At 41.7% G+C, this 26,338-nt stretch overlaps 1 protein-coding gene across 5 annotated transcripts in view; it reads left to right on the top strand.

Moving 5' to 3' along the window:
- The window catches only part of ptk2bb (protein tyrosine kinase 2 beta, b), a 131,173-nt gene that overhangs the window by 45,160 nt on the left and 59,675 nt on the right, over positions 1 to 26,338 (top strand). For 3 of the 5 annotated variants that reach the window (XM_061987306.1, XM_061987309.2, XM_061987308.2), the window contains exons 2-12: positions 8,050 to 8,275; positions 8,535 to 8,713; positions 8,832 to 8,919; positions 8,995 to 9,074; positions 9,161 to 9,223; positions 23,196 to 23,250; positions 23,308 to 23,448; positions 23,522 to 23,596; positions 23,662 to 23,760; positions 23,833 to 23,950; positions 24,021 to 24,060. In XM_061987306.1, the coding sequence (XP_061843290.1) occupies positions 8,078 to 8,275; positions 8,535 to 8,713; positions 8,832 to 8,919; positions 8,995 to 9,074; positions 9,161 to 9,223; positions 23,196 to 23,250; positions 23,308 to 23,448; positions 23,522 to 23,596; positions 23,662 to 23,760; positions 23,833 to 23,950; positions 24,021 to 24,060 (1,136 nt within the window). In that variant the 5' untranslated portion in view covers positions 8,050 to 8,077. Of the gene's footprint in view, positions 1 to 6,953; positions 7,096 to 8,049; positions 8,276 to 8,534; positions 8,714 to 8,831; positions 8,920 to 8,994; positions 9,075 to 9,160; positions 9,224 to 23,195; positions 23,251 to 23,307; positions 23,449 to 23,521; positions 23,597 to 23,661; positions 23,761 to 23,832; positions 23,951 to 24,020; positions 24,061 to 26,338 lie in introns of those variants that run through there. The other 2 variants (XM_061987310.2, XM_061987305.2) reach the window with 1 other exon arrangement.

Below are 26,338 nucleotides of genomic sequence, written 5' to 3'. Positions count from 1 at the left end.
AGGCGTTCGGGTGGCATCCTGACCAGATGCCCGAACCACCTCATCTGGCTCCTCTCGATGTGGAGGAGCAGCGGCTTTACTTTGAGCTCCCCCCGAATGACAGAGCTTCTCACCCTATCTCTAAGGGAGAGCCCCGCCACTCGGCGGAGGAAACTCATTTCGGCCGCTTGTACCCGTGATTTTGTCCTTTTGGTCATGACCCAAAGCTCATGACCATAGGTGAGGATGGGAACGTAGATCGACCGGTAAATCGAGAGTTTTGCCTTCCGGCTCAGCTCCTTCTTCACCACAACGGATCGATACAGCGTCCGCATTACTGAAGATGCCGCACCGATCCGCCTGTCGATCTCACGATCCACTCTTCCCCCACTCATGAACAAGACTCTGAGGTACTTGAACTCCTCCACTTGGGGCAAGATCTCCTCCCCAACCCGGAGATGGCAATCCACCCTTTTCCGGGAGAGAACCATGGACTCGGACTTGGAGGTGCTGATTCCCATCGCAGTCGCTTCACACTCGGCTGCGAACCGATCCAGCGAGAGCTGAAGATCTTGGCCAGAGGAAGCCATCAGGACCACATCATCTGCAAATAGCAGAGACCTAATCCTGCAGCCACCAAACCAGATACCCTCAACGCCCTGACTGCGCCTAGAAATTCTGTCCATAAAGGTTATGAACAGAATCGGTGACAAAGGGCAGCCTTGGCGGAGTCCAACCCTCACTGGAAACGTGTCCGACTTACTGCCGGAAATGCTGACCAAGCTCTGGCACTGATTATACAGGGAGCGAACTGCCACAATAAGACAGTCCGTTACCCCATACTCTCTGAGCACTCCCCACAGGACTTCCCGGGGTACACGGTCGAATGCCTTCTCCAAGTCCACAAAGCACATGTAGACTGGTTGGGCAAACTCCCATGCACCCTCAAGGACCCTGCCGAGAGTATAGAGCTGGTCCACAGTTCCACGACCAGGACGAAAACCACAGTGTTCCTCCTGAATCCGAGGTTCGACTATCCGGCGTAGCCTCCTCTCCAGTACACCTGAATAGACCTTACCGGGAAGGCTGAGGAGTGTGATCCCACGATAGTTGGAACACACCCTCCGGTTCCCCCTCTTAAAGAGAGGAACCACCACCCCGGTCTGCCAATCCAGAGGTACTGCCCCCGATGTCCACGCGATGCTGCAGAGTCTTGTCAACCAAGACAGCCCCACAGCATCCAGAGCCTTAAGGAACTCCGGGCGGATCTCATCCACCCCTGGGGCCCTGCCACCGAGGAGCTTTTTAACTACCTCAGCAACCTCAGTCCCAGAAATAGAAGAGCCCACCACAGATTCCCCAGGCACTGCTTCCTCATAGGAAGACGTGTTGGTAGGATTGAGGAGGTCTTCAAAGTATTCCCTCTACCGATCCACAACATCCGCAGTCGAGGTCAGCAGAACACCATCCTCACCATACACGGTGTTGATAGTGCACTGCTTCCCCTTCCTGAGGCGGCGGATGGTGGTCCAGAATCGCTTCGAAGCCGTCCGGAAGTAGTTTTCCATGGCTTCCCCGAACTCCTCCCATGTCCGAGTTTTTGCCTCCGCAGCCGCTGAAGCCGCACACCGCTTGGCCTGTCGGTACCTGTCCGCTGCCTCAGGAGTCCTATGAGCCAAAAGAACCCGATAGGACTCCTTTTTCAGCTGGACGGCATCCCTCACCGCCGGTGTCCACCAACGTTTCTAGGATTACCGCCACGACAGGCACCAACTACCTTGCGGCCACAGCTCCAATCAGCTGCCTCGACAATAGAGGCGCGGAACATGGTCCACTCGGACTCAATGTCCAGCACCTCCCTCGTGACATGTTCAAAGTTCTTCCGGAGGTGGGAATTGAAACTTTCTCTGACAGGAGACTCTGCCAGACGTTCCCAGCAAACCCTCACAATGCGTTTGGGCCTGCCAGGTCTGTCCGGCATCCTCCGTCACCATCGCAGCCAACTCACCACCAGGTGGTGATCGGTTCAAAGCTCCGTCCCTCTCTTCACCCGAGTGTCCAAAACATGAGGCCGCAAATCCGATGACACAACTACAAAGTCGATCATGGAACTGCGGTCTAGGGTGTCCTGGTGCCAAGTGCACATATGGACACCCTTATGTTTGAACAAGGTGTTCATTATGGACAATCTGTGATGGGCACAAAAGTCCAATAACAAAACACCACTCGGGTTCAGATCCGGGCGGCCATTCTTCCCAATAACGCCTCTCCAGGTTTCACTGTCGCTGCCAACATGAGCATTGAAGTCCCCCAGTAGAACGAGGGAATCACCCGGGGGAGCACTCTCAAGTACTCCCCCGAGCGAATCCAAAAAGGGTGGGTACTCTGAGCTGCCGTTTGGCGCGTAAGCGCAAACCACAGTAAATCCATGTTTGTTATTAGGCATTTGCTGGTAAGCCCGCCGCTTTTGCGAACGCGCTCAGACAAAATGAGAACATTCTGACATAAGTATGTAAGTTATTATCCAGTTTTGTTTTTACACTACATATTCAATGTTTGATTGACTCGGTTACAACAAAGTCATCCCATAATTTCAAGTTGATTTAGACACATTGGTCCTCCTGTCTTCTTCTCCGTTCTTACCTGGAAGCCCAAGTCCACGTAAAACTATGACATATCACACAGTTATACGTCATTAAATATACGCATAATCTCAGAATGTAATGCTTCTAAATAAACTTAAGAGTTAAAGAAAATATTGTTCGACCCTTTGGTAAGTTACTGTTTCAACACTGTTTCTGTAGAAGCGTCAATATTAGGGCTCGGCGATATGGACAAAAACTTACCGTATTTTTTGGACTATAAAGCCTAGAAATCCTTTCATTTTCTCAAAAATTGACAGTACGCCTTATAACCCGGTGTACCTAATGTACGGCATAATTTTGGTTGTGCTTACTGACCTCGAAGCAATTTTATTTGGTACATGATGTAATAAGTGTGACCAGCAGTCATACATAAGAGTTACGTGTAGACTGCAATATGATGGCAGTAAACAACACCAAAACTTTAAATGTTCCATTGAGAATATAGAACATTACACACGGCACTCAAAAATCTGTAAACATTTTTTAGTGCGATTTCGGTAAGCTATGAAGCCGCACAGCTTGATGGATTGTCGGCGCATTAAACACACAAGTATTATTATGGCGCGTGTCTAAGGACCCGCAAAATGGCACCTATTAGCAAACGTATTACCTGCCGTTTTGTTTCGCAATATTATGCAAAACCAGCTTTTCTTACCTTCTGGTACCTGCTGATGTGTATTTGGGATCTGCATAAGTCCTGAAAATGTGCGCGCATCCGCAATTGTAGTCCGTACCGACGTCGTAGGTGATAAACTTCTTCTTTTTCTCTACCCTATGTTCCGAAAAATACGGTATATCCCTGTATTTTCAGGCCAAATGGCAATATACAATATATACCGGTATCTTTAAAAAAAAATTCAAAGAGCTTAAGGTTGCCTAAGTGTTTTATGGCTTGATAACCAGTGTTGAGAGTACTCACAATATTTTTGTTGTAAGCAGTAACGTAATGTGTTGCTTATTCTTATAAAGTAATTAGCCATTACTATGTCAGAGCAATTTTCGTTAATTTTGTTCATTATCGTTAAGTTTATAGTAGGGTGCAACAATATATTCGTACTCGTATTTAACCATTCGATACAATGGTCTCAGTTTGGTTTATCAAGTTATGACGATACGCTCTGTGCTGAAAGCTCAGTGGATCTCCAAGAGCGGCATAGTTGAGTTGTTACAGTCGTACACTGTAAAAAAAAAAAAATTCTGTAAAAAAACGGTCATCTACTGGCAGCCATAGCTGCCAAACGAAAACCATAAAATTAAAGTAAAACATTGTAAACCAAATAATGATCAAAAACATTAATTTACAGAAATTTTCATGAAACGTTTTGCGGAAACATATCGTAATTTTACCGATTTTTACTAAATTATTACGATCAAACACCTTTAATGAAGTGACAATGCTGGCAGTTCCACAGAAAAATACCATTATTTTACAGTTTTTTTCTGAATTGTTGAGATCATCCACCTTTTAATAAAGTGACAATGCAAACAGTTCTGCAGAAAAATACCTTTATTCTACAGCATGGCCCGCCGTGTAATTTCACTTGGCCCTTGAGGCGATATCAAATTAACACTAAAGCTGGCCCGCCGATTATATATTGCTGCGGAGCTTTGGTAACACCGCATTTACCGCTAATTCTAATACTTGCCCACCCTCCCGGGAGTCTTCCAAACTTCAGTGCCCCTCCCAAAAATCATCATGTCTGCTTTTCAGCCAGTCCAACGAGAGCTGGCCCAGTCACATAACATGTGCGGCCTCTGCACGCACAGACAATTGAATGCAACGCATACTTCATCAACAGCGATACAGGTTACACTGAGGGTAGCCGAATAAAAAATGTTATCACTGTTAGAAATATACGCCACACTGTGAATCGACACCAAACAAGAATGACAACACATTTCAGGAGAACATTCGGACCGTAAGACAACATAAACACAACAGAACAAATACCCAGAACCCTTTGCAGCACTAACTCTTCCGGGACGCTACAAGGTGTGTTGGTGTGGAGGGGACGGGGGGTTTGGTGGTAGCGGGGGTGTATTTTGTAGCCTGAGCCCCGACATTAATGAAATAGCATCCAATAAAAGATGCCAGGTATCTGGCTTGGGCACATCAGATTAGATCAGTGTGTTGCAAACTGAGCAGTTTAAAGTCCTGAATGGTTGTTTTATTCATTGTTATTTTATTTTCAAATGTGTGGAAAAAGTTAATGTTTATTTACCTCAGAAGGCTGCAAATAGAAAAGAGGCATTCAATTTTTGTTTAAATTGCATTTGATATGCCATTGATATTTTTTAATTATTATTAATTTAAACTCGATTTTGCATGTCACTATAAAGTTATATAAGCCTTACTTGTTCAATATTTAATGCAAAACTTATTTGGGTCCCTATTAAAAGGTTAATTTGTTCAACCTTGGCCCGCGGCATTGTTCAGTTTTAAATTTTGGCCCACTCTGTATTTGAGTTTGACAACCCCGTGTTAGATTGTTAGTATGGAAATAGACTTTTATATAACAAGCTACATATTTAATGAATGATAATTACTGTAATTTTACATGAATTTGAAAGTAATTTAAGAAAACAGAAAATGCTATATATAATTAATTTGGTATTTTTCTGTAAAAAAAATTGAAATATACATAGTTTGTCATTACTGGCGTATTACTTAAAATAACAGGCAGATTGTTTATTTACAGATAGTCTTCAATTCTACAGTTTTATAAACTATTTAAAAAAAATAGAAAAATTACAGTAGAAATTTAGAGTAAATTAACCATAAAATAGGATTTTTTTTTTACAGTGTAGTTACAGTCGAGCGCAGATCCACAAAGCTGCGCCACCCACATTCATTCAGACGAAGACAAAGTGCTAAGACAGAAGGCTTTGCGTGCAACTTCTGTAGCTTCTACAGCTCGTTGCAGCATTGCTAATGCCTCAAATACCCCTGAAATTGAAGTTCTCATGTTAAGTATGACCATGATGGCAAGCGTGTAGTGGACAAAAATATGTTGCAAGTGTCACACAATGATAAACTACAACAGTGAAAATACAACAAACATGACAACACATGTATGCCAACATCACTCCTATGTGGAAATAAGTGGAACGAAACAAAAACAAAGAGCGACAACACACAGACAACAAATTTTACCCGGGGAATTTCGAGAGCCATTAGCACATTTAAAGAGAGCAAAATAAATCGATTGAGCGATTGCTACTTTTATTGCTGTCGACATGCGACCCTTTTCTGTTGCGGAAAATGTCGGGTTTGCTGCGGACACTTGAGTCCAGTTACAAGATTCCTTCACTATACCGTAGTGCCTGCTTTGTCCAACAAGACAAAAGCCCGATTAAAGAAAGCAGTGTCCGTATAGCACCCACTGTTATTCTGCTGCAAAGAATGCACCACAGAAAATGGGTGATTTGTCTGATGCATTTATTTTTATTTTTTTCTTCTTTATTTTTTTTTAAATTAATCAGTCCAAAAAAATAATGCACAATGATACCATAACAATACAATTCCAATTCCAAAACCAAACCCAGCCCAGCAACATTCAGAATAGCAATCAACAGAGCAAGTGAGAGGACACACAAACATGACACAAAACAATCCAAAAGTAGTCAAACAAAAATGAATAATATAAACAACAGTATCAATATTAATAAGAATTCCAACATAGCAGTGATTATAAATCCCTCATACATTATCATCACACATTATTAAAAAGTAAAATAAAAACATTAAAATAATGAACAACAGTGTCATAGTGGCTTACACTTGCATCGCATCTCATAAGCTTGACAACACATTGTGTCCAATATTTTCCACAAAGATAAAAGAAGTCATATTTTATCATCATTATTTTTTACAAGGTGCTGATTTTGTTTTTATATGCATAGTTGAAATTGGGGCAGGCAGCTGCACAAGAAACATTTAATTTAATTTAAAAACTGATTGTGAGTTGAAACAAAAATTGTTATAATGCTAGTAAACTGTCACGGCTGGTTACACCAGTGCATGACAGGTTTTTGCGTGCCTTTATGTTGGGTTTTGTTGGTGTTCTTCTGTGTTTGACGCTGAAGAGCATGATAAATCTTGCGGACACTGAAAGTGGAAGGGAAATACTATGGAATTTTTTTAACAATACTGAACTCAAGGAGAGATTTAAAAAAATAAAAAAATAAAAGAAGAGATTGTAATTTAATTATAAAATGAAACTGAAGATGGCAGTTATGCAACACAAATGGATGCCAGCTGCCGTAAAAGTGAAAAGAAGATTCTCTGTTTGGTGCTTGTTCCTGTTCTGCGCTTTTATTTTAGTAGCACTTCCTGTTGTGTTAGTGTTTTTTTCACAACTACTTTACACATGCCTTCATATTGGTGATTAAGACTATTTGAGCCGCCATTCTTTCTGGCGGCACTTGTTTGGAATTGATATTCTTCATGTGGACGCTGTCTCCTCCAGCCGTGAGTGTTTGCTATATTCCAGCATTCCGTTTTGTTTCGCACCTGTCAGTTTTAGTTTCGTTTTGCATTGCATAGCCTTCCCAATGCTCCGGTACCTTTCTAACATTTCACACACCTGACAGCAGGGAGGAGCTAATGCTAGCTGCTGTGCTAAGTCGCTAACATAACTGAACAACATAAACAGATGAGATTAGTGATAAAGTCGCTACAAAGAGAGTATTGTCTCAAATATATATCTCTTGCTAGAATTTACCGGCATTATAGTGCATTTGGTGAATTTGCAAACAGTTAAAATTTTGTACAAAGCAAACTATAACCTGCTACCCAAGAATGTACAACAATTCTTCTCAACTAAAGAGGAGAAGCATAACCTTAGAGGAAATTCTAATTTAAAACATGTGTATGCGCATACAACATTTAAAACCTTTAGCATGTCCATATGTGGAATTAAATTATGAAATGGACTAACCAAATAAATCAAACAACGCACCAATATAAATACAGTTTAAGAGACTGTTCAAACTACAAGTGTTCACAAAGTACACAGAACAGTAAATATGATGAACATCTTGAACCCTTTTTTTTGTTTGTTTTTTTTAGATAATTATTTGTTTACCTACTATGATATATTTATGTATTTATTCACTGTTCTGTTACAGAGAACAAGGGAATGGGATAACGTTGCTATGGTATGATAAGGGGTAGGATTGAATAAGCTCGGCTTCTTCCTACTCCTTTTCGGACGTGCTATAATGAAATAACTGGAAATATGTGATGCATTACATCGTGTGCATGTTTGAAACAAACTGAACTGAACCCTTTAGCATAGCTTAACACAAAACCTAACAACAAGCGCATCTACCAACTAGCAAATCAAACATGATTTTTTTACCCCGTAAAAAGAAGTTTGATTCAAAGAACTATTGCATTTACAGTATTTCTTTTTTTCCAAAGATGATATGAGGCCCATCCAACCCTGACCATGTACGAGGTGATGTCTGGAGACACCCTGTCCTGGAAAGTGCCCAGTACGAGACCGAGCGGCAGCAATTCCAGTCAAGAGGCACAGTTCACTGGGGAGGGAGGGCCTATTAAGATCCTCAAAGTGTGCTTCTGCACCAACAATAACCTGGGCAAGAACTTCAAGCTGGTCAAATGTGACAGCTCCTGGCAAATCCGGGTGAGGAGGAGGAGGAGGCTTATCTTATGTGCTCAAACTGAAATAACACTATTTAATTAAACTTGGTGGTTTGCTTTCTCCAAGATGAATATAATCATTCACCATATGCAAAACATATGAGTTAATTAATTCACTTCAATATCATGAGGGGTAAATGCTGCAATAAGGATTAAAAATTGCATGCCTCAACCACTTGGCCATTGCAGCTGTCTCGACCACCTATGACGTGGCAAAAAACATTCTTTATCTCGTCCCACAGTCAATTATCCATTCAATATTAATCAGCGGGCGACTCGGGCCAAATATTGAACACGAAGGATGCTTCGGCCTCATGCTTAAACATCTCAAGTCAGAGGAACTTCACTGGCTTCATCCCAACCTATCTGTCGGCGAGGTGGAGCAGCGTTACGAGAGCCATCACGTGGAAGCCGAGTGGAGGTAAACGTAGGGAGTTTTGGGACAAACCTCAAACAAAAATCAATTGGTTGACTTGGGCCTCCGATTCTAAGTTACTGTCAAAATGGGTAATGGTATTTGGTCTTCCTTTAAACGGCAGGTATGACCTTCGTATCAGATACATTCCCGTGAACTTCCTGGAAAAGTTACAAGACGACCGATCTACGCTAGTGTATTTCTATCAACAGGTAACAAAACGTGTGGATTTCATTGTGGGACTGTGGAAAAATGGGTCTGAGGTATTTTTTGAATTTTATTGGCAGGTGCGGAGCGACTACATGCAGTATCATGCCAGTACGGTCAGCAGTGGGATAGCGCTTCAACTAGGTTGCTTGGAGATCAGGTGAGTTGGACACAAGATAGTCTACTGGGGGTGTAACAGTATGAGGCAAGTCATACCTTGAAGTATTTACTCTTATCGTCTTCCAGGAGATTCTACAAAGACATGAATGCAAAGGGTCTGGAGAAGAAGTCAAACTTTGAGCTGCTTGAGTAAGTTTGTACTCTTAAAAAAGTTCAATTAACAACTCTATTCAATTAATTGCTGGATGTGTGGTCTACAAAATCAGAGGTCTCTTATTAGGACTGGTTACGATGGCAAGTTTCCCAGATCTATTAGATTTTGATTAATATGGTTATAAATCTTGATTCGATTTGATCTCCACTTAAATATTGAAAATGGCTCAAATCTGTTTGAGTTTTATTTTCTACATCATAAAAAACTTGGAAAGTTTAAGGCAGACCTGGGCAAATAAGGCCCGGGGGCCGCATGTGGCCCGTTAAGCTTTTCAATCTGGCCCGCCGGACATTCCCAAATTTTATTAGATCTTTAAGATGGAAACGTAGCTGCCATTATGATGTGCAGTGATGTTTTCAAGTAACCGTAAGTCTTGAATTACACAGAGTTTCAATGGTTGGAATCTGCGCTTTTGTATGATATACTAGTTACTATGGTAATCTATGTCACAGCACCTCACATGAGTCACCAAGCAGTGTGAGTGGGGAGTATTTCCAGTGTTTCCAGAGCGGCCAGCCTGAAATGCGGGTGTCAGGGACAGACGCGGAAGGAGATTTTTACAACAGTTCTAAAGATTAGTGATGTATTAGATGTATCAGATTTTAGGTGTCAATTTCTTTTTTTTTACCCTTCGCGTTCATATCTAGCTGTGTTTTATGCATTTTTGTTGTGTTTTGCTTATTGTAAAATGTTGATCAAGAGGGGGTGTGACATTCATATGTTAATATTCAGTGTTTTACCATTCATAGTTAATATTGTAAATCCCAAATTTTTTTCTTCATGTACATTCGGGTGTCTCATTCAGTAAAACAATTTAAAATTCCATTCTGTATTTTAAGGCGGTCTGTCATAACGTTTTTAGCATTTAATCAGACAGAGTTTTTTTATGAGTGCTCCTAAAATAGATATACAGGCCACTGACACATTTTTTCCCCTGTAAATTTGGCCCCCCGAGTCAAAATAATTGCCCACGCCTGGTTTAAAGGTCTGCGCCCCCGTCATCATCACGTCGTGGCATTGCTGGTTTACGAGCAGAGTGAAGTGAAGTGAAGTGAAGTGAATTATATTTATATAGCGCTTTTCTCTATTGACTCAAAGCGCTTTACATTGTGAAACCCAATATCTAAGTTATATTTTTAAACCAGTGTGGGTGGCACTGGGAGCAGGTGGGTAAAGTGTCTTGCCCAAGGACACAACGGCAGTGACTAGGTTGGCAGAAGCAGGGAGGAGGAGCATGTTCGACAGCGCACAATCACGGAGTACTTAAAAGCAGACAGTGTGTAGACAGAAAAGGGAGAACTGATGCATTTTGGCTTAAAAAGTAAAGATAAAGGGGAAGTTATAACACTGAAACGCCCACCGGAAGAGATGCTTTAAGGCATGGCTAGCTAGCTTGCGGCTGAAGTCGGCAGTGTTTTAGCTACTTCTAAATTCCTAATCCTCACCTCCATGGCGACAAGGTAAGTTTTTTACAAGTATCATCCCTGCAGGATGAGGAATAGCTAGACATGTTTCACTACACACCGTAGCTCACCGGCATCAAAATGTAAACAAAATGCTGCATCTACACCTAACATCCACTGTAATGATACTAAGTACAGTAGCATATCTAGTCGATACTACTATGATTCCATCAATTTTTTGGCATCACAACATCTTCTTTCGTTTAAAAAAATGTATGTTATGTTTCTAAATTCAGGAAATATGTCCCTGGATACATGAAGACTTTGAATATGACCAATGTATGATCCCGTAACGACTTGGTATCGGATTGATACCCAAATTTGTGGTATCATCCAAAACTAATGTAAAGTATCAAACAGAAGAGTAAGTGATTATTACATTTTAACAGAAGTGTAGATAGAACATGTTAAAAGAGAAAGTAAGCAGATATTAACAGTAAATGAACAAGTCGATTAATAATTCATTTTCTACAACTTGTCCTTAATAATTTGGGCAAATAATACAATGGAAAATTATATACTATGTTTCTGCATATGTCAGCAGACTAAATTAGGAGCCTTTGTTTGCTTACTTACTAATAAAAGACAAGTTGTCTTGTATGTTCACTATTTTATTTAAGGACACAATTGCAAAAAAACACATATTTAATGTACTGTTTTGTTTTGTTAAAATAAAGCCAATAATGCAATTTTTTTGTGGTCCCCTTTATTTAGAAAAGTATCAAAAATAATTTTGGTACCGGTATCGGGACAACACTAGTCTCAACAAAGGAATTCCCAATAGAAGTGCAAAGAGTTGTTTCACAAATTCCTCAGTAAATTCACCAAGATGTCAACGTGGAGTTTGGAGAGCTAGTGAAGTGTGAATTACATTTATATAGCGCTTTTCTCTAGTGACTCAAAGCGCTTTACATTGTGAAACCCAATATCTAAGTTACATTTAAACCAGTGTGGGTGGCACTGGGAGCAGGTGGGTAAAATGTCTTGGCCCAAGGACACAACGGCAGTGACTAGGATGGCGGAAGCGGGGATCGAACCTGCAACCCTCAAGTTGCTGGCACGGTCACTCTACCAACCGAGCTACACATATTTAATGTACTGTTTTGTTTTGTTAAAATAAAGCCAATAATGCCATTTTTTTGTGGTCCCCTTTATTTAGAAAAGTATCAAAAATAATTTTGGTACCGGTATCGGGACAACACTAGTCTCAACAAAGGAATTCCCAATAGAAGTGCAAAGAGTTGCAATATAATAAGAGTAAATATGTAATATATTTTGTGGGGACTCTTACTTTGTTAGCGCAGTCAGACAGGATCTAATGCACAGCAACCTTATTCTGGAGGCCTGAAGTGTGCACTTGGTTTTTCTGGTGCACTTGACACTGCTTCGTGTGGGAGACAAATATGTAAACAAAAGTACCGGCCAGTCTTTCTTCAGTTGTAGTCTTACAAGACAATAATAATACCAGTTTCAATCAGATGCTCACGTTGCATGATAAGGTAGTGTAGTATTACGAAGCCATCAGATGCTAACATAAGTTGCGATGGCATCTTTTTCTGTTTGTATCTTCATAATCCGCAGAGAATCAGGTGATGATATATTGTAGTAAATCCTTCACTTGCTTTTGTTTTGCCCTGGACGGCTTCTTTTTGGCAGCGAATGTTTGCATAGTCAGCATGATGGTGCTGCTGCATGCACAAGACCACCGGAGAGTGGGGAAATAATACATTTACAGTAAATCCTGAAAGTATTCAGTGTTTCACTTTTCCCACATTTTGTTATGTTACAGCCGTATTCCAAAATGAAATAAATTAATTTGTGTCCTCAAAATCCTGCACACAAAACCGCGAAATGACAATGTGAAAAAAAAAATTAAGAAATATTTGCAAATTCATAAAAATAATAAATTAAATCAAATGTAAAATAAGTATTCGAAGCCTTTGCCATAAAACGCGCAAAATTGAGCTCAGCGGCATCATGTTTCAACTGATCACACCTAAGATGTTCCTACAGCTTAATTGGAGTCTACCTGTAATACATTTTGTTGGTTGGACATAATTTGGAAAGCCACACACCTGTCTGCTTTGGAAGAGTAAAAATTAAGTCGAAGGAATTGTTTGTAGACCTCTAAAACAGGTTTGTTTTGAGGGGCAAACTGGGGAAGGGTACCAATAAATATCTGCTGCCTTGAAGGTGCCAATGAGCACAGTGGGCTCCATCATCTGTAAACGGAAGAAGTTTAAATCACCAGGACTCTTCCTAAAGTTGGCCAGCCGTCTAAACTGAACGATGGGGAGAACAGTGCCTGTAACAAGGCCGTAAAACGGAATATTATAACAGAAGTCCTCGTCGTGGAACCACTAGCTGCGGAAACTATTGTGACTATTGTCACATTGTCATTTTGCGGTTTTGTGTGCAGGATTTTGAGGACACAAATTAATTTATTTCATTTTGGAATACGGCTGTAACATAACAAAATGTGGGAAAAGTGAAACACTCTGAATACTTTCAGGATTTACTGTAAATATATTATTTCCCCACTCTCCGGTGGTCTTGTGCATGCAGCAGCACCATCATGCTGACTATGCAAACATTCGCTGCCAAAAAGAAGCCGTCCAGGGCAAAACAAAAGCAAGTGAAGGACTTACTACAATATATCATCACCTGATTCTCTGCGGATTATGAAGATACAAACAGAAAGAGATGCCATCGCAACTTATGTTAGCATCTGATGGCTTCGTAATACTACACTACCTTATTATGCAACGTGAGCATCTGATTGAAACTGGTATTATTATTATTGTCTTGTAAGACTACAACTGAAGAAAGACTGGCCGGTACTTTTGTTTACATATTTGTCTCCCACACAAAGCAGTGTCAAGTGCACCAGAAAAACCAAGTGCACACTTCAGGCCTCCAGAATAAGGTTGCTGTGCATTAGATCCTGTCTGACTGCGCTATCAAAGTAAGAGTCCCCACAAAATAGATTACATATTTACTCTTATTATATTGCAACTCTTTGCACTTCTATTGGGAATTCCTTTGTTGAGACTAGTGTTGTCCCGATACCGGTACCAAAAATATTTTTGATATTTTTCTAAATAAAGGGGACCACAAAAAAATTGCATTATTGGCTTTATTTTAACGAAACAAAACAGTACATTAAATATGTGTAGCTCGGTTGGTAGAGCGACCGTGCCAGCAACTTGAGGGTTGCAGGTTCGATCCCCGCTTCCGCCATCCTAGTCACTGCCATTGTGTCCTTGGGCAAGACATTTTACCCACCTGCTCCTAGTGCCACCCACACTGGTTTAAATGTAAATGTATCTAATAAACTTAGATATTGGGTTTCACAATGTAAAGCGCTTTGAGTCACTAGAGAAAAGCGCTATATAAATGTAATTCACACTTCACTAGCTCTTGGTGAATTTACTGAGGAATTTGTGAAACTGAAACAAAACAAAAATAATGCCAGCCAGCCATCCATTTTCTACCGCTTGTCCCTTTCGGGGTTGCGGGGAGTGCTGGAGCTTAGCTCAGCTGCATTCGGGCGGAAGCTGGGGTACACCCTGGACAAGTCGCCAACACAGATAGACAGACAACATTCACACTCAAAAATAATGCCATTGTAAGTTAATACTAACAGTCACTCGTAAACATGTTAGCATAATAGCTTATGCTAATGATGCTAGTTTGAGTACAGTGCGATAGCACGTACAAATGCATGAAAACACTCCTACAGACATCACGCGTGGGACGGTTAAGTGAGGAAGAATTGTGTTAGTTAAATTTTAAAACTTAAAAATGTTGCTTTGAGTGTCGAATACAGAATCCATATGAGTAGAAAGGCTATGAACGGCTAGAAGACAGAATGTCCCTCTACTTCGGGTTTGAAAGCATCATCATCAAAACTTTTTTGCAGACTAACATCTATAGACCTACAATCACATACAATACATACAACACTAAATACAGTATAAAAGGCATTATATCACTTTTTTCTTAAAGTGCTTGTGCCTACTATCAAACATGGAATGGTTTAGTAAGTATGAATCGTGTTAGTTGTATTGTAAAACTTACAAACGTTACTTGGAGTGATGAATGACGAAACCATACAAGTAGAAACGCTCTTGTAGTTCCGGTTCAAGGCACTAAACGAAAATACATTCTGTTGACGTAAACTCGCAGCACCTGTAGGAGCAAACTTGTCAAAGTTGGCGCCAAATCACAACATTTAAGACACCTTTTCAATCTGAGTGTTTTGACTGGACTCTCATATTAACTATCCACTCGACATCCAATTGCATCGGTCACCCAGGGGGGGTCTCCACATCTGCCGTCCCTTCCAAGGTTTCTCGTTGTTCCAATTGGGTTGAGTTTTTTCTTGCCCTGATATTGTACCTGAGCTAGGGATGTCCCGATCCGATATTTGGATCGGATCGGCCGCCGATATTTGCCAAAAAATGCGTATCGGCAAGGCATGGGAAAATGCCGATCCAGATCCAGTTAAAAAAAAAACTCCGGTCCGTGTTTTCCAACACACCGATTTAAATAATACATTCCACTTTTCTGCTGCTCCGTAATTTCCGTTCCGCATTTTCCAGCACACCTTCAACACATCCACAGGTCTGTGGAGTCTCACGCCGTTGCTTTTAGCTGCTGGCATTACACGACAGGCTCTTCTCACTCTTTCCTGTGTCTCCCTCTCACAGACAGCAAGTGCACCTTCTTACACACGTCACATACTGTCACGACACACGTCACATACTGTCACGTCATACGTCACATACGTATACGTCCTCCCCGAGCAGAGAGGTAGCAGCATGGCTAACGTTAGCTGTGATGCTAACGCAGCCGTGCGAGCAACGCTCCCTCTAAGGTGCTCGCCTGTGCAATTGCGCACTGTTTAAGCGTCCTCTGCGCATAGCAAATCTATGCCACGTACAAAATCAAATAAAAAAATAAGCGCATAACAATTTTCGACACGCGGACACGACAGAGAAAACAGTTTTCGTCATCATTGTTCAAATATTGTGATGTCTGTCGAGACGCTTATCTCCATTCGGTGCCACACGCCCACACCATCAAAATGCCGAGGCAAAAATTTCCACATCAACACCGTGTGAAAAAATTAGTGATTTTTTTAGTTGTGATTTCCTTCTCTGCATGAAAGTTTAAAAGTAGCATATATTAATGCAGTATGAAGAAGAATGTTTTAATGTAGACATGCAAGCCTTGAAAGAAAATTTTGAAAATCAAGACTACATTTCCTGCAAATGGGTGCATTTCTACCCTATATTGTGTATCGCAATATGGCCTTAAAATATCGCAATATTAAAAAAAGGCCATATCGCCCAGCCCTAGTTCAATGATGCCATTTCTGTTTCTCATGTATAATTTTGTCTATTTTGTGTTTATCCTTGAATAAACAGGTCAGTTTCTAGTTACCAACCATTGTGTATTATTCAAACTCCCCTAATTCAGCTGGCTAGTTGTTATCAAGAGTACTAAAACCCTTTTCAACATGATTCTGACAACTAAGTAGGCTAAATAACTTTAAACTTTAATACATGCTCGGATAGGCCAGTATTGGTCAGTATCGGTATCGGATCGGAAGTGCAAAAACAATATCGGTATCGGATCGGAAGTGCAAAAACCTGGATCGGGACATCCCTAACCTGAGCTGAGACGTTTGTGATTAAGGGCTATATACCGTATTTTTCGGACTATAAGTCGCTCCGGAGCATACGTCGCACCGGCCGAAAATACACAATAAAGAAGGAAAAAAACATATATACGTCGCACTGGAGTATAAGTCGCATTTTTGGGGGAAATTTATTTGATAAAATCCAACACCAAGAATAGACATTTGAAAGGCCATTTAAAATAAATAAAGAATAGTGAACAACAGGCTGAATAAGTGTACGCCATATGACGCACAAATAACCAACTGAGAACGTGCCTGGTATGTTAACGCAACACATCATGGCAAGAGTCATTCAAATAACTATAACATATAGAACATGCTATACGTTTACCAAACAATCTGTCACTCCCGATCGCTAAATCCAATGAAATCTTCCTCCCCGGTGTCGCCTCTGGTATGTCCTTTCTTTCTGCTGCTCGATTGCCGTTCTCTGCTGCATATTTCACTACGTCCAGCTTGTAATCTGCAGTATATGATTTTCTTTTCGGTGCCATTTTTGTTCAGTCCTTCTCAATTTTATAAGTTACCGCCAATGTTGATGTGATCCATTTTAATAGCTACGGCAGTAGCGTATAGCATATAGCAGTTAGCATCCCATGACCCACAATGCACTTCTGCCATGACCCTCTTCCGCCGAATTCTTATTGGTTGACGTGTGAGTGACGATTGCTGACGTGTGTGTGACGATTGCTGCCATTTGCTTCGTCTCTTACGTGAATGAGAAATAATATTATTTGATATTTGATATTTTACGGTAATGTGTTAATAATTTCACACATAAGTCGCTCCGGAGTATATGTCACACCTACAACCAAACTATAAAAAAAACTGTGATTTATAATCCGAAAAATACGGTAAGTAAACTTTGATTGAAGAGCCCTAGTCTGGGAGGTGACCAAGAACCCGATGGTCACTCTGTCAAAACTACAGCATTTTAGCATTTCTCTCTGCAGCAATCCACCAGTCAGACCTGTAAAATAAAGTGTCTGGATGGGAGCTGTCACGCCAAATTTCTTCCCCCTACAAAAACCTCCCCCCGCCCCCATTTACTTCCGGGGTCATTTCCTCTTAAGTCATTTCCTCTTACTTAAGTCATTTCCTCTTACGTCATTGACAGCGATCGATAACACTTCGGCTTTGACACAGGACAGCAGCACACACAATATTGTAGTGAAATGGTTTCAACAATAATGTTGATTTAAAGTACAGATATTTAACAGTATTATATATTAATTAATATTAGTGAAATGGTTTCAACAATAATGTTGATTTAAAGTACAGATATTTAACAGTATTATATATTAATTAATATTAGTGAAATGGTTTAAACAATAATGTTGATTTAAAGTACAGACATTTAACAGTATTATATATTAATTGATATTTTTTGCACGTTACCACAAAGACAGAAGTTCCCAGCAGCGGCCCTAACACTCCGCCTGAAATTTTCCCTAACACTCCGCCTGGAATTTTTCGAAGCCTGCTGGTGTTTTACATAAGTCCCCTGGGAAAGCAGTGTTTCCCACACATTCATTTATTTGTGGCGGCCCGCCACGAAAGAATTACGTCCGCCACAAATGGATTTTTCGGCTTTTGATTCGCTCGACCGCTCATAAAAGCAATGGGACTCTGTCTGTGAATGGAGCTTGTAGTTACAACTCCGGTGCAGTAGGTGGCGGTAGCCTACTATGCATTGTAACTCCGCCAAAATCTTCTGGTGGGCCAGAAGAAGAAGAAGACGACGACAAAGTAAAAGAAGAACGGACCGACCAGATCAAAATACGAGGATAATATAGGTTATAGCTGCATCGCTCGCGGCTCGTCATATATTTAACGTTAATCTGCGATTTCACCGAGCGTTTCACCGCCGCTGTTTGACTCGGTGGCCGGGGCAGACGCACGTAGTAACAGTCACGTGTTAATAGTGATGGGTCCGGCAACACCGATGCATCGGCGCATGCGTCGAGCTCATAAGGCAAAACCCTGTGTCGGTGCGCGTACCGCTTTTAGAAAGTCACGTGACCGATCATGAGTTGTTTTGGTCACGTGACCGATACGCGAACTGTGTCGCACTGACGCCTCCTCTGTGCCCTGTGAGCGGGTCTTTTCTACAGCCGGAGAAATAACTAAGAAGAGAAAGCGTCTAAAATTGAATAAGTTGGAAAAACTGTTTTTTTTTTGTACTAAAAATGTGTAAAAAAAATAAAATAATTTCCAGGTCCACAAGCATCCTCATTCACAACACGTTCTCTTAGATTTCCATGTTATGATACATGTTCACATTATTTGACTGTATCTAAAAAAGATAAACAAATATATTTTTATTTAAATGAAGTTATGAAATAATCCTAAATAAAATACAATAACTTTGTTTATATTATTGTATATACTAGGTCATAAAATCAGTGTCAGTTGAGTCGGTCCATAGGTTGCCTGTCGGGATTTTTAATGTCCAGCAGATGTCAGTATTTAGTGACACAGTATTCGACACAGTATCAATACAGTTTTGCAATGTGTCAAAACGCTTCATGAAGCCTCATCAACCCATTACTACCTGTTACCATACCGACGAGCTAACGTGTCCAGGTTATAACCCTGTTGTCAATAAACACACGTGGAGACGGTGCTTCAGATACTACATTAATACTCAAGCTAAATTGTCCACTGTCCACTGCAGCATGTGAATGCAATGAAAAGAATAAAATCTGAGCCAACCAGCTGTTAAAATGTTGTCCAGGTTAATGTTTTGGCCATTAAAGGCCCTTCATTTCAAGATTTCAACTGTGATCGGGCTTTAAACAGGTGGCTGACCTGTTCAGATGGGTATAACTGCTACTGGTCAAATAATGTGAAATAGCATTTAATTTTACATGTATGCAATGCCATTTAAATGTAATTATAGATAATAATATTAATAATAAATACTTTGTAGTGTTGTAAATAGTCAACGGGAAGGATTTTAGTAAGATATAAGCCATGAGCACTACGCAGCCAGAAAAAATCCTAGGCAGGACAAGTAAAAATATTGGGGCAAGTAGATTTGAGAAGTCGGGCAAGTAGAAAAAAAGCTTAACGTTGAATCCTGCATGTGTTGAGCTGCTGCCGCTTAAGGTTAGACGGCACTGTACATAGAGCGGTTCTGCTCGTTAGTAATAAATTCTAATGTTGGATGTTCACTCCTTCACACAGATGATGTATGCACTAATTAAAGGGGCAGAGCTTTAAGAGACATTTTAGCTTTTATATTTTATAAGATATATTTTTTGTAAGAACCATAATTAATAAATATATTTCAGTGAATAACTAATTGTTCAAATCTGTATATAAATATGTACATAAAGTGTTGTAATTATATTCCAACTCCGCGTTCTTCTTGGTCATCGCCGCTGCCGCCGCCGCCCCCGACCACACCACCACAAATAGATGCCTGTCCTGTGGGAAACACTGGAAAGATAAAGACAAATGTCATTCAGTGACACCACCATTTTCAGGAGATTTGGATTCTATCGATCGCTGTCAATAACGTAAGAGGAAATGACGTAAGTAAGAGGAAATGACGTAAGGGAAATGCTCCCGGAAGTAAATGGAGGGGGGAAGGTTTTTGTAGGGGGAAGAAATTTGCCGTGACAGAGCCATTACTTGTAAAAAAAAAATTGCCAACATACACCTGAAAGACTCACAGACCATGAGAAACAAAATTATCTGGTCTGATGAGACAAAGATTGAACTCTTGGTTGTGAATGCCAGGCGTCATGTTTGGAAGAAACCAGGTGTCGCTCATCACCAGGCCAATACCATACAAACAGTGAAGCATGGTGGTGGCAGCATCATGATGTGGGGATGTTTTTTAGCAGCAAGAACTGGAAAATTGTAACCCCAGATTTCCACTGAATCCGAATTTTAAGAGTATGTGAAAGTTGAACTCCTTCAACTACCCTTTTAAAGCTGTGTAATGAATCAGAAATATCAAGCAGCTAAATGTTAAACATAAATAAGTGTGGAGAGAGTGTTTGGTATTTTTCCTATCATGACTTACAATGGATTTTAAATGGGTGTAAGTTTGCATTTTTTGTGGGGTGTTTTTTTTATAATATCCACAAAGTTCAGTGAGCAGGTTGTTGTGTGACCATGCGTGTTGACATTTTGTGCTGGTTGATTTTTTTTTTCTGCACCGTGACTAGAAAAGGTTGTCTGGATAGGGTCATATAACGGAATGGTGTGATTGCGATGTCATAAAAGTACACCATGACCTAAGTTTCTCACATTATCCTCAAGATGGTGACAATCTGCCACCTGTCAGGCTACTGGATATTTAGTTTTAATATGAAAACATCCCACACGGCGGGCCTATTTGAAGGAGCTGATACATCCAGGGTTTGGACACCTGATTGAGGAGGTTAAACGGAGTTGTCCATCCTTTCTCTATAGATGGGCAACAAAGTAATGAGCAAAGACTGAGTATTTATGTAAATGTGATTTCCTTTATTTTATTTTTTTAATGAATTTTCAAAACTTTCTAAAAAAAAAAAAAATGCCAGTCATTATGGGGTATAGAATTTTGAGGACAAACATGTTATTCCATTTTGGAATACGGCTGTAACTTAAAATGTGGAAAAAGTTAAGCACGGTGAATACTTTCTGAATGCGCTGTAAATACCTTGTGAATTGATTATGCTACAAATGTAAAGATATCAACCAAATTGATTATCTAACCCAAATCACTGATGAGTGCTAATTAATTTTCATCAGCACTTTTTTCATGCCACCAAATTATTATTTAAGGTAAAAATAAAAAGTTTATTTCTCTTCAATTGTTGCCTTTTGTCCAGTTTATTTGAGCATGTACAGCAGACCAGGGCAAATTAAGGCCCGGGGTCCGCATGCGGCCTGTTAAACTTTTCAATTTGGCCCGCCGGACATTCCCAAAGTTTTTTAGATCTTTAAGATTGAAACTGTAGCTGCCATTATGATGTGCAGTGATGTTTTCAAATTACTGTAAGTCTTGAACTATACAAAGTGTTTCAATGGTTGGAATATGCGCTTTTGAATGATATACTAATTACTATGGTAATGTACAGTACGTCACAGCAGCTCAGACGAGGCGCCAAGCAGTGTGGGTGGGGAGCGTTTTCACAGAGTGTTTCCGAGTGGCCAGACTGAAATGCGGGTGTCAGGGACAGACACGGAAGGACATTTTTACAAGAACGTTCTATAGCTTAGTGATATATCAGATCGTAGGTGTTTTTTTTTTTTACCCTTCACGTTCATATTTCGCTGTGTTTATTGCGTTTCGCTTGATTGTAAAATAGAAAATAGAGGGGGTGTGGCATTCATGTTAATATTCAGTGTTTTTTATCGTTCATAGTTAATAATGTAAATCACACATTCTTTATTTTCATGTGCATTCTGGGTGTCTCATTCAGTAAAAAAAATTTCAAATTCCATTTTTTTAAGGTCATAACGTTTTTAGCTTTCAAGCAGACATTGTGGGGTTTTGTATTAGTGTTCGTAAAAATAAATATACCGGCCCCCAGACACTTTTTTTTACGCAAAATTTGGCCCCCGAGGCAAAATAATTGCCCAGGCCTGATGTACAGTATATGTCTATGGCAGGGGTCGGCAACCTTTACCACTCAAAGAGCCATTTTGACCCGTTTCACAAAATAAAGAATACAATGGGAGCCACAAAACACTTTTGAAATTTAAAATGAAATAACACCGCATACAAAGTTTTTTGTTTTGTTTCGTGCTATGTATAAACCAGGGGTCTCAGACACGCGACCCGCACCTTAATATGAAACTTTAATGTTAGTGTGGCCCGCAAGTTTTATATGAATGCCGCTTGACAGCATCACACTTGCCAACCCTCCCAATTTTTCCGGGAGACTCCCGAATATCAGAGCAACTATTCTCTCGAGTGTCTGCTGATTTTCACCCAAACAACAATAATAAAGGCGTGCTATGATGGCACTGCCTTTAGCGCCCTCGACAACTTGTACAAACAGCTTGTCAGCCCAGTCACATGTTGTATGCGGCTTCTGCAGAGACACATGAGTGACTGCAAGGCATACTTGTTCAACAGCCATACAGGTCACACTGAGGGTGCCCGTTTAAACAACTTTAACACTCTTACTAATATCCGCCACACTGTGAACCCACACCAAACAAGAATGACAAACACATTTCGGGAGAACATCCGCACCGTAACACAACATAAACACAACAGAACAAATACCCAGAATCACATGTATCCCTAACTCTTCCGGGCTACATTATACCCCTCCACCCCCCCATTCTTGTTTGGTGTGGGTTCACAGTGTGGCGCATATTAGTAAGAGTGTTAAAGTTGTTTATATCACAACCCTCAGTGTAACCTGTATGGCTGTTGACCAAGTATGCCTTGCTGTCACTTACATGTGTAAGCAGAAACCGCATGCTACATGTGACCGGGCCGGCACGCAGATAGCATGGTGTAAAAGCAGACGCGACGACATGTTGTAGAGGACGTTAAAGACAGTGCCATCACAGCACGCCCTCAATATTGATGTCCGGGTGAAAATCGGAGATTGTTAGCCCCGGGAGATTTCCGGGAGAGGCACTGAAATCCGGAAACCTCCCAGGAAAAATCGGGGGTGTCGGCAAGTATGCAGCTGAGCCACATCCGAGTGATCAAAGAGCTGCATGCGGCTCCGGAGCCGCGGGTTGCCGACCCCTGGTCTATGGGAGCAAAAATATTTCTGACTGTTTGTTTTATCTATTTTTCCTGCACACATGAAGAAAAGAAGTTGGCTTGGACCTTTTCTTTCCTCAGGAGTTGATTAACAGCATGAAGGTAAACATGCGTCAACCGTGCTTCACTGGGCCTTAATTAACGTTTTCTGCTGTTCAGTCAAAGCACCTACGCAAGCAGATTCAGCAAACGTTCCAGCAGTTTGCGACGCTCAAGGAGGACGACTGCATGGTAAAGTTCTTCGAAACACTCAAAGAGTTTGTCAGTTACGATGAGGAAGTCATCCCGTGCGAACTTGTTGTGAGTATAGCAACGCAAATCAAGTTGTCTGCCACCGACGGTTGTTCGCAGTCAAATTGAAAACTCATTACAGCAAGGCTGGAGTATTGCTGTCGAGCTGGTAATTGGCGGGAGGGGAATACGCCAACGCACACAGAAGAATTCAGCGGTGAGCGTGAGATTAGCCAACAATCAATAGCCAAAGCTAACATTGTTCTTTTTCTGGCACCTCAGCCTGTCTTTTTGGCTGACTTCAAGCAGATAAAGAAAATACAGTGTTTATCTCAGGGCGACGGAAAGGCTCTCATAAACCTTGAAGTAGAGGGCAGACAAGTCAGTAGAAACCAAGACAAAACATGGCTTCTTACACGGGGTTTGCACTAACTGCGTCATGTTTCTTGACAGCGTCTGTCCATCAATGTGGCCACCGTGCCCATGGCTGAGAACATGATGGACCTTATTGACGGGTATTGGCGTATGGAAAACCACTCGGATGATTCTATCATTTACAGACAAAATCACGGTGAGTACCAAAGTTAGAATTCATCAACTTCTCACTCAACATTTGGTTAATACGAGTTGTGAAATATTAGATTCCAGCACACACAGTTCCCTCCCTGAGATTCCGACAGGGTAAGTCCATTGTTCGTTTTTTTTTTTTTTTTTTTTTTTTGTCCTGTCCAGCTTCTCAGGCAAATCATATTGTTGATGTAGATGCCCATATCGGCTGTACAGATTTACTTTACAAAAGAGAAGTGTGGGATACTCCTTTTCTTGTCTTATTTGTATTTGACTTTATTAAATGAATTTATATTATTTTTTGGTGCAGGAGGGGATAGAAAAAGGGGGGGGGAGGAGACAGGGGGTGCAATTGCGGGGACAAGAGGAGGATAAGACAACAAACAACAAAAACAACAGTACAGCATCAGCAACTAGGATATGTACAAATATGATGGTAAAAGTGATAGCAATAAAGCAGTTAGTGAAATAAATATTAACATAGTAATGACAATGAACATTATTACACTACAAATGGAGCAATACTGATACCAATAGAAATAGCACTATTGATGATGAATAATAACTAATTTACCTCTATCAACAATACATCCATCCATCCATCCATCTTCTTATGCTTATCCGAGGTCGGGTCGCGGGGGCAGCAGCCCAAGCAGGGAAGCCCAGACTTCCCTCTCCCCAGCCACTTCGTCCAGCTCCTCCCGGGGGATCCCGACGTGTTCCCTGGCCAGCCGGGAGACATCCTGACAAGATGCCCGAACCACCTCATCTGGCTCCTTTCGATATGGAGGAGCAGCTTTACTTTACTTTGAGCTCCTCCCGAACGACAGGGCTTCTCACCCTATCTCTCAGGGAGAGTCCCGCAACCCGGCGGAGGAAGCTCATTTCGGCCGCTTGTACCCGTGATCTTGTCCTTTCAGTTATAACCCAAAGCTCATGACCATAGGTGAGGATGGGAACGTAGATCGACCGGTAAATTGAAAGCGTTGTCTTCCGGCTCAGCTCCTTCTTCACAACAGATCGAAACAGCGTCCATGTTACTGAAGACGCCGCACCGACCTGCCTGTCGATCTCACGATCCACCCTTCCCTCACTCGTGAACAAGACTCCGAGGTACTTGAACTCCTCCACTTGGGGAAAGATCTCCTCCCCAACCCGGAGATGGCACTCCACCCTTTTCCGGGCAAGAGCCATGGACTCGGACTTGGAGGTGCTGATTCCCATTCCAGCGAAAACCACACTGTTCCTCCTGAATCCGAGGTTCGACTCCCCAGTACACCTGAATAGACCTTACCGGGAAGGCTGAAGAGTGTGATCCCACGATAGTTGGAACACACCCTCCGGATTCCCCTTCTTAAAGAGAGGAACCACCACCCCGGTCTGCCAATCCAGAGGTACCGCCCCCGATGTCCACGCGATGTTGCAGAGTCTTGTCAACCAAGACAGCCCCACAGCATCCAGAGCCTTAAGGAACGGGTCTCATCCACCCCCGGGGCCTTGCCATCGAGGAGCTTTTTAACTACCTCGGCAACCTCAGCCCCAGAAATAGGAGAGCCCACCACAGATTCCCCAGGGACTGCTTCCTCATAGGAAGATGTGTTGGTAGGATTGAGGAGGTCTTCGAAGTATTCCCTCCACTGATCCACATCATCCGCAGTCGGGGTCAGCAGAACACCATCCTCACCATACACGGTGTTGACAGTGCTCTGCTTCCCCTTCCTGAGGCTGTGGATGGTGGTCTAGAATCGCTTCGAAGCCGTCTGGAAGTCGTTTTCCATGGCTTCCCCGAACTCCTCCCATGTCCGAGTTTTTGTCCGCGACCGCTGAAGCCGCACACCTTTTGGCCTGTCGGTACCTGTCTGCTGCCTCCTGAGTTCTATGAGCCAAAAGAACCAGATAGGACTCGTTCTTCAGCTTGACGGCATCCCTCACCGGGTTCTAGGATTACCACCACGACACGCACCAACCACCTTGCGTCCACAGCTCCAATCAGCCGCCTCTACATTAGAGGTACGGAACATGGTCCACTCGGACTCAATGTCCAGCGCCTCCCTCGTGACATGTTCAAAGTGCTTCCGGAGGCGGGAATTGAAACCCTCTCTGACAGGAGACTCTGCTAGGCGTTCCCAGCAGACCCTCACAATGCGTTTGGGCCTGCCAGGTCTGTCCGGCATCCTCCCTCACCATCGTAACCAACTCACCACCAGGTGGTGATTGGTTGAAAGCTCCGCCCCTCTCTTCACCCTAGTGTCCAAAAGATGAGAGCGCAAATCCGATGACACAACTACAAAGTCGATCATGGAACTGCGGCCTAGGGTGTCCTGGTGCCGAGTGCACATATGGACACCCTTATGTTTGAACAAGGTGTTTGTTATGGACAATCTGTGACGAT

The sequence above is a fragment of the Nerophis lumbriciformis genome, linkage group LG26 (genome assembly GCF_033978685.3).
Source record: "Nerophis lumbriciformis linkage group LG26, RoL_Nlum_v2.1, whole genome shotgun sequence".
Taxonomy (NCBI): Eukaryota; Metazoa; Chordata; class Actinopteri; order Syngnathiformes; family Syngnathidae; genus Nerophis; species Nerophis lumbriciformis.
This window is presented reverse-complemented; position numbering and strand designations above follow the sequence as displayed.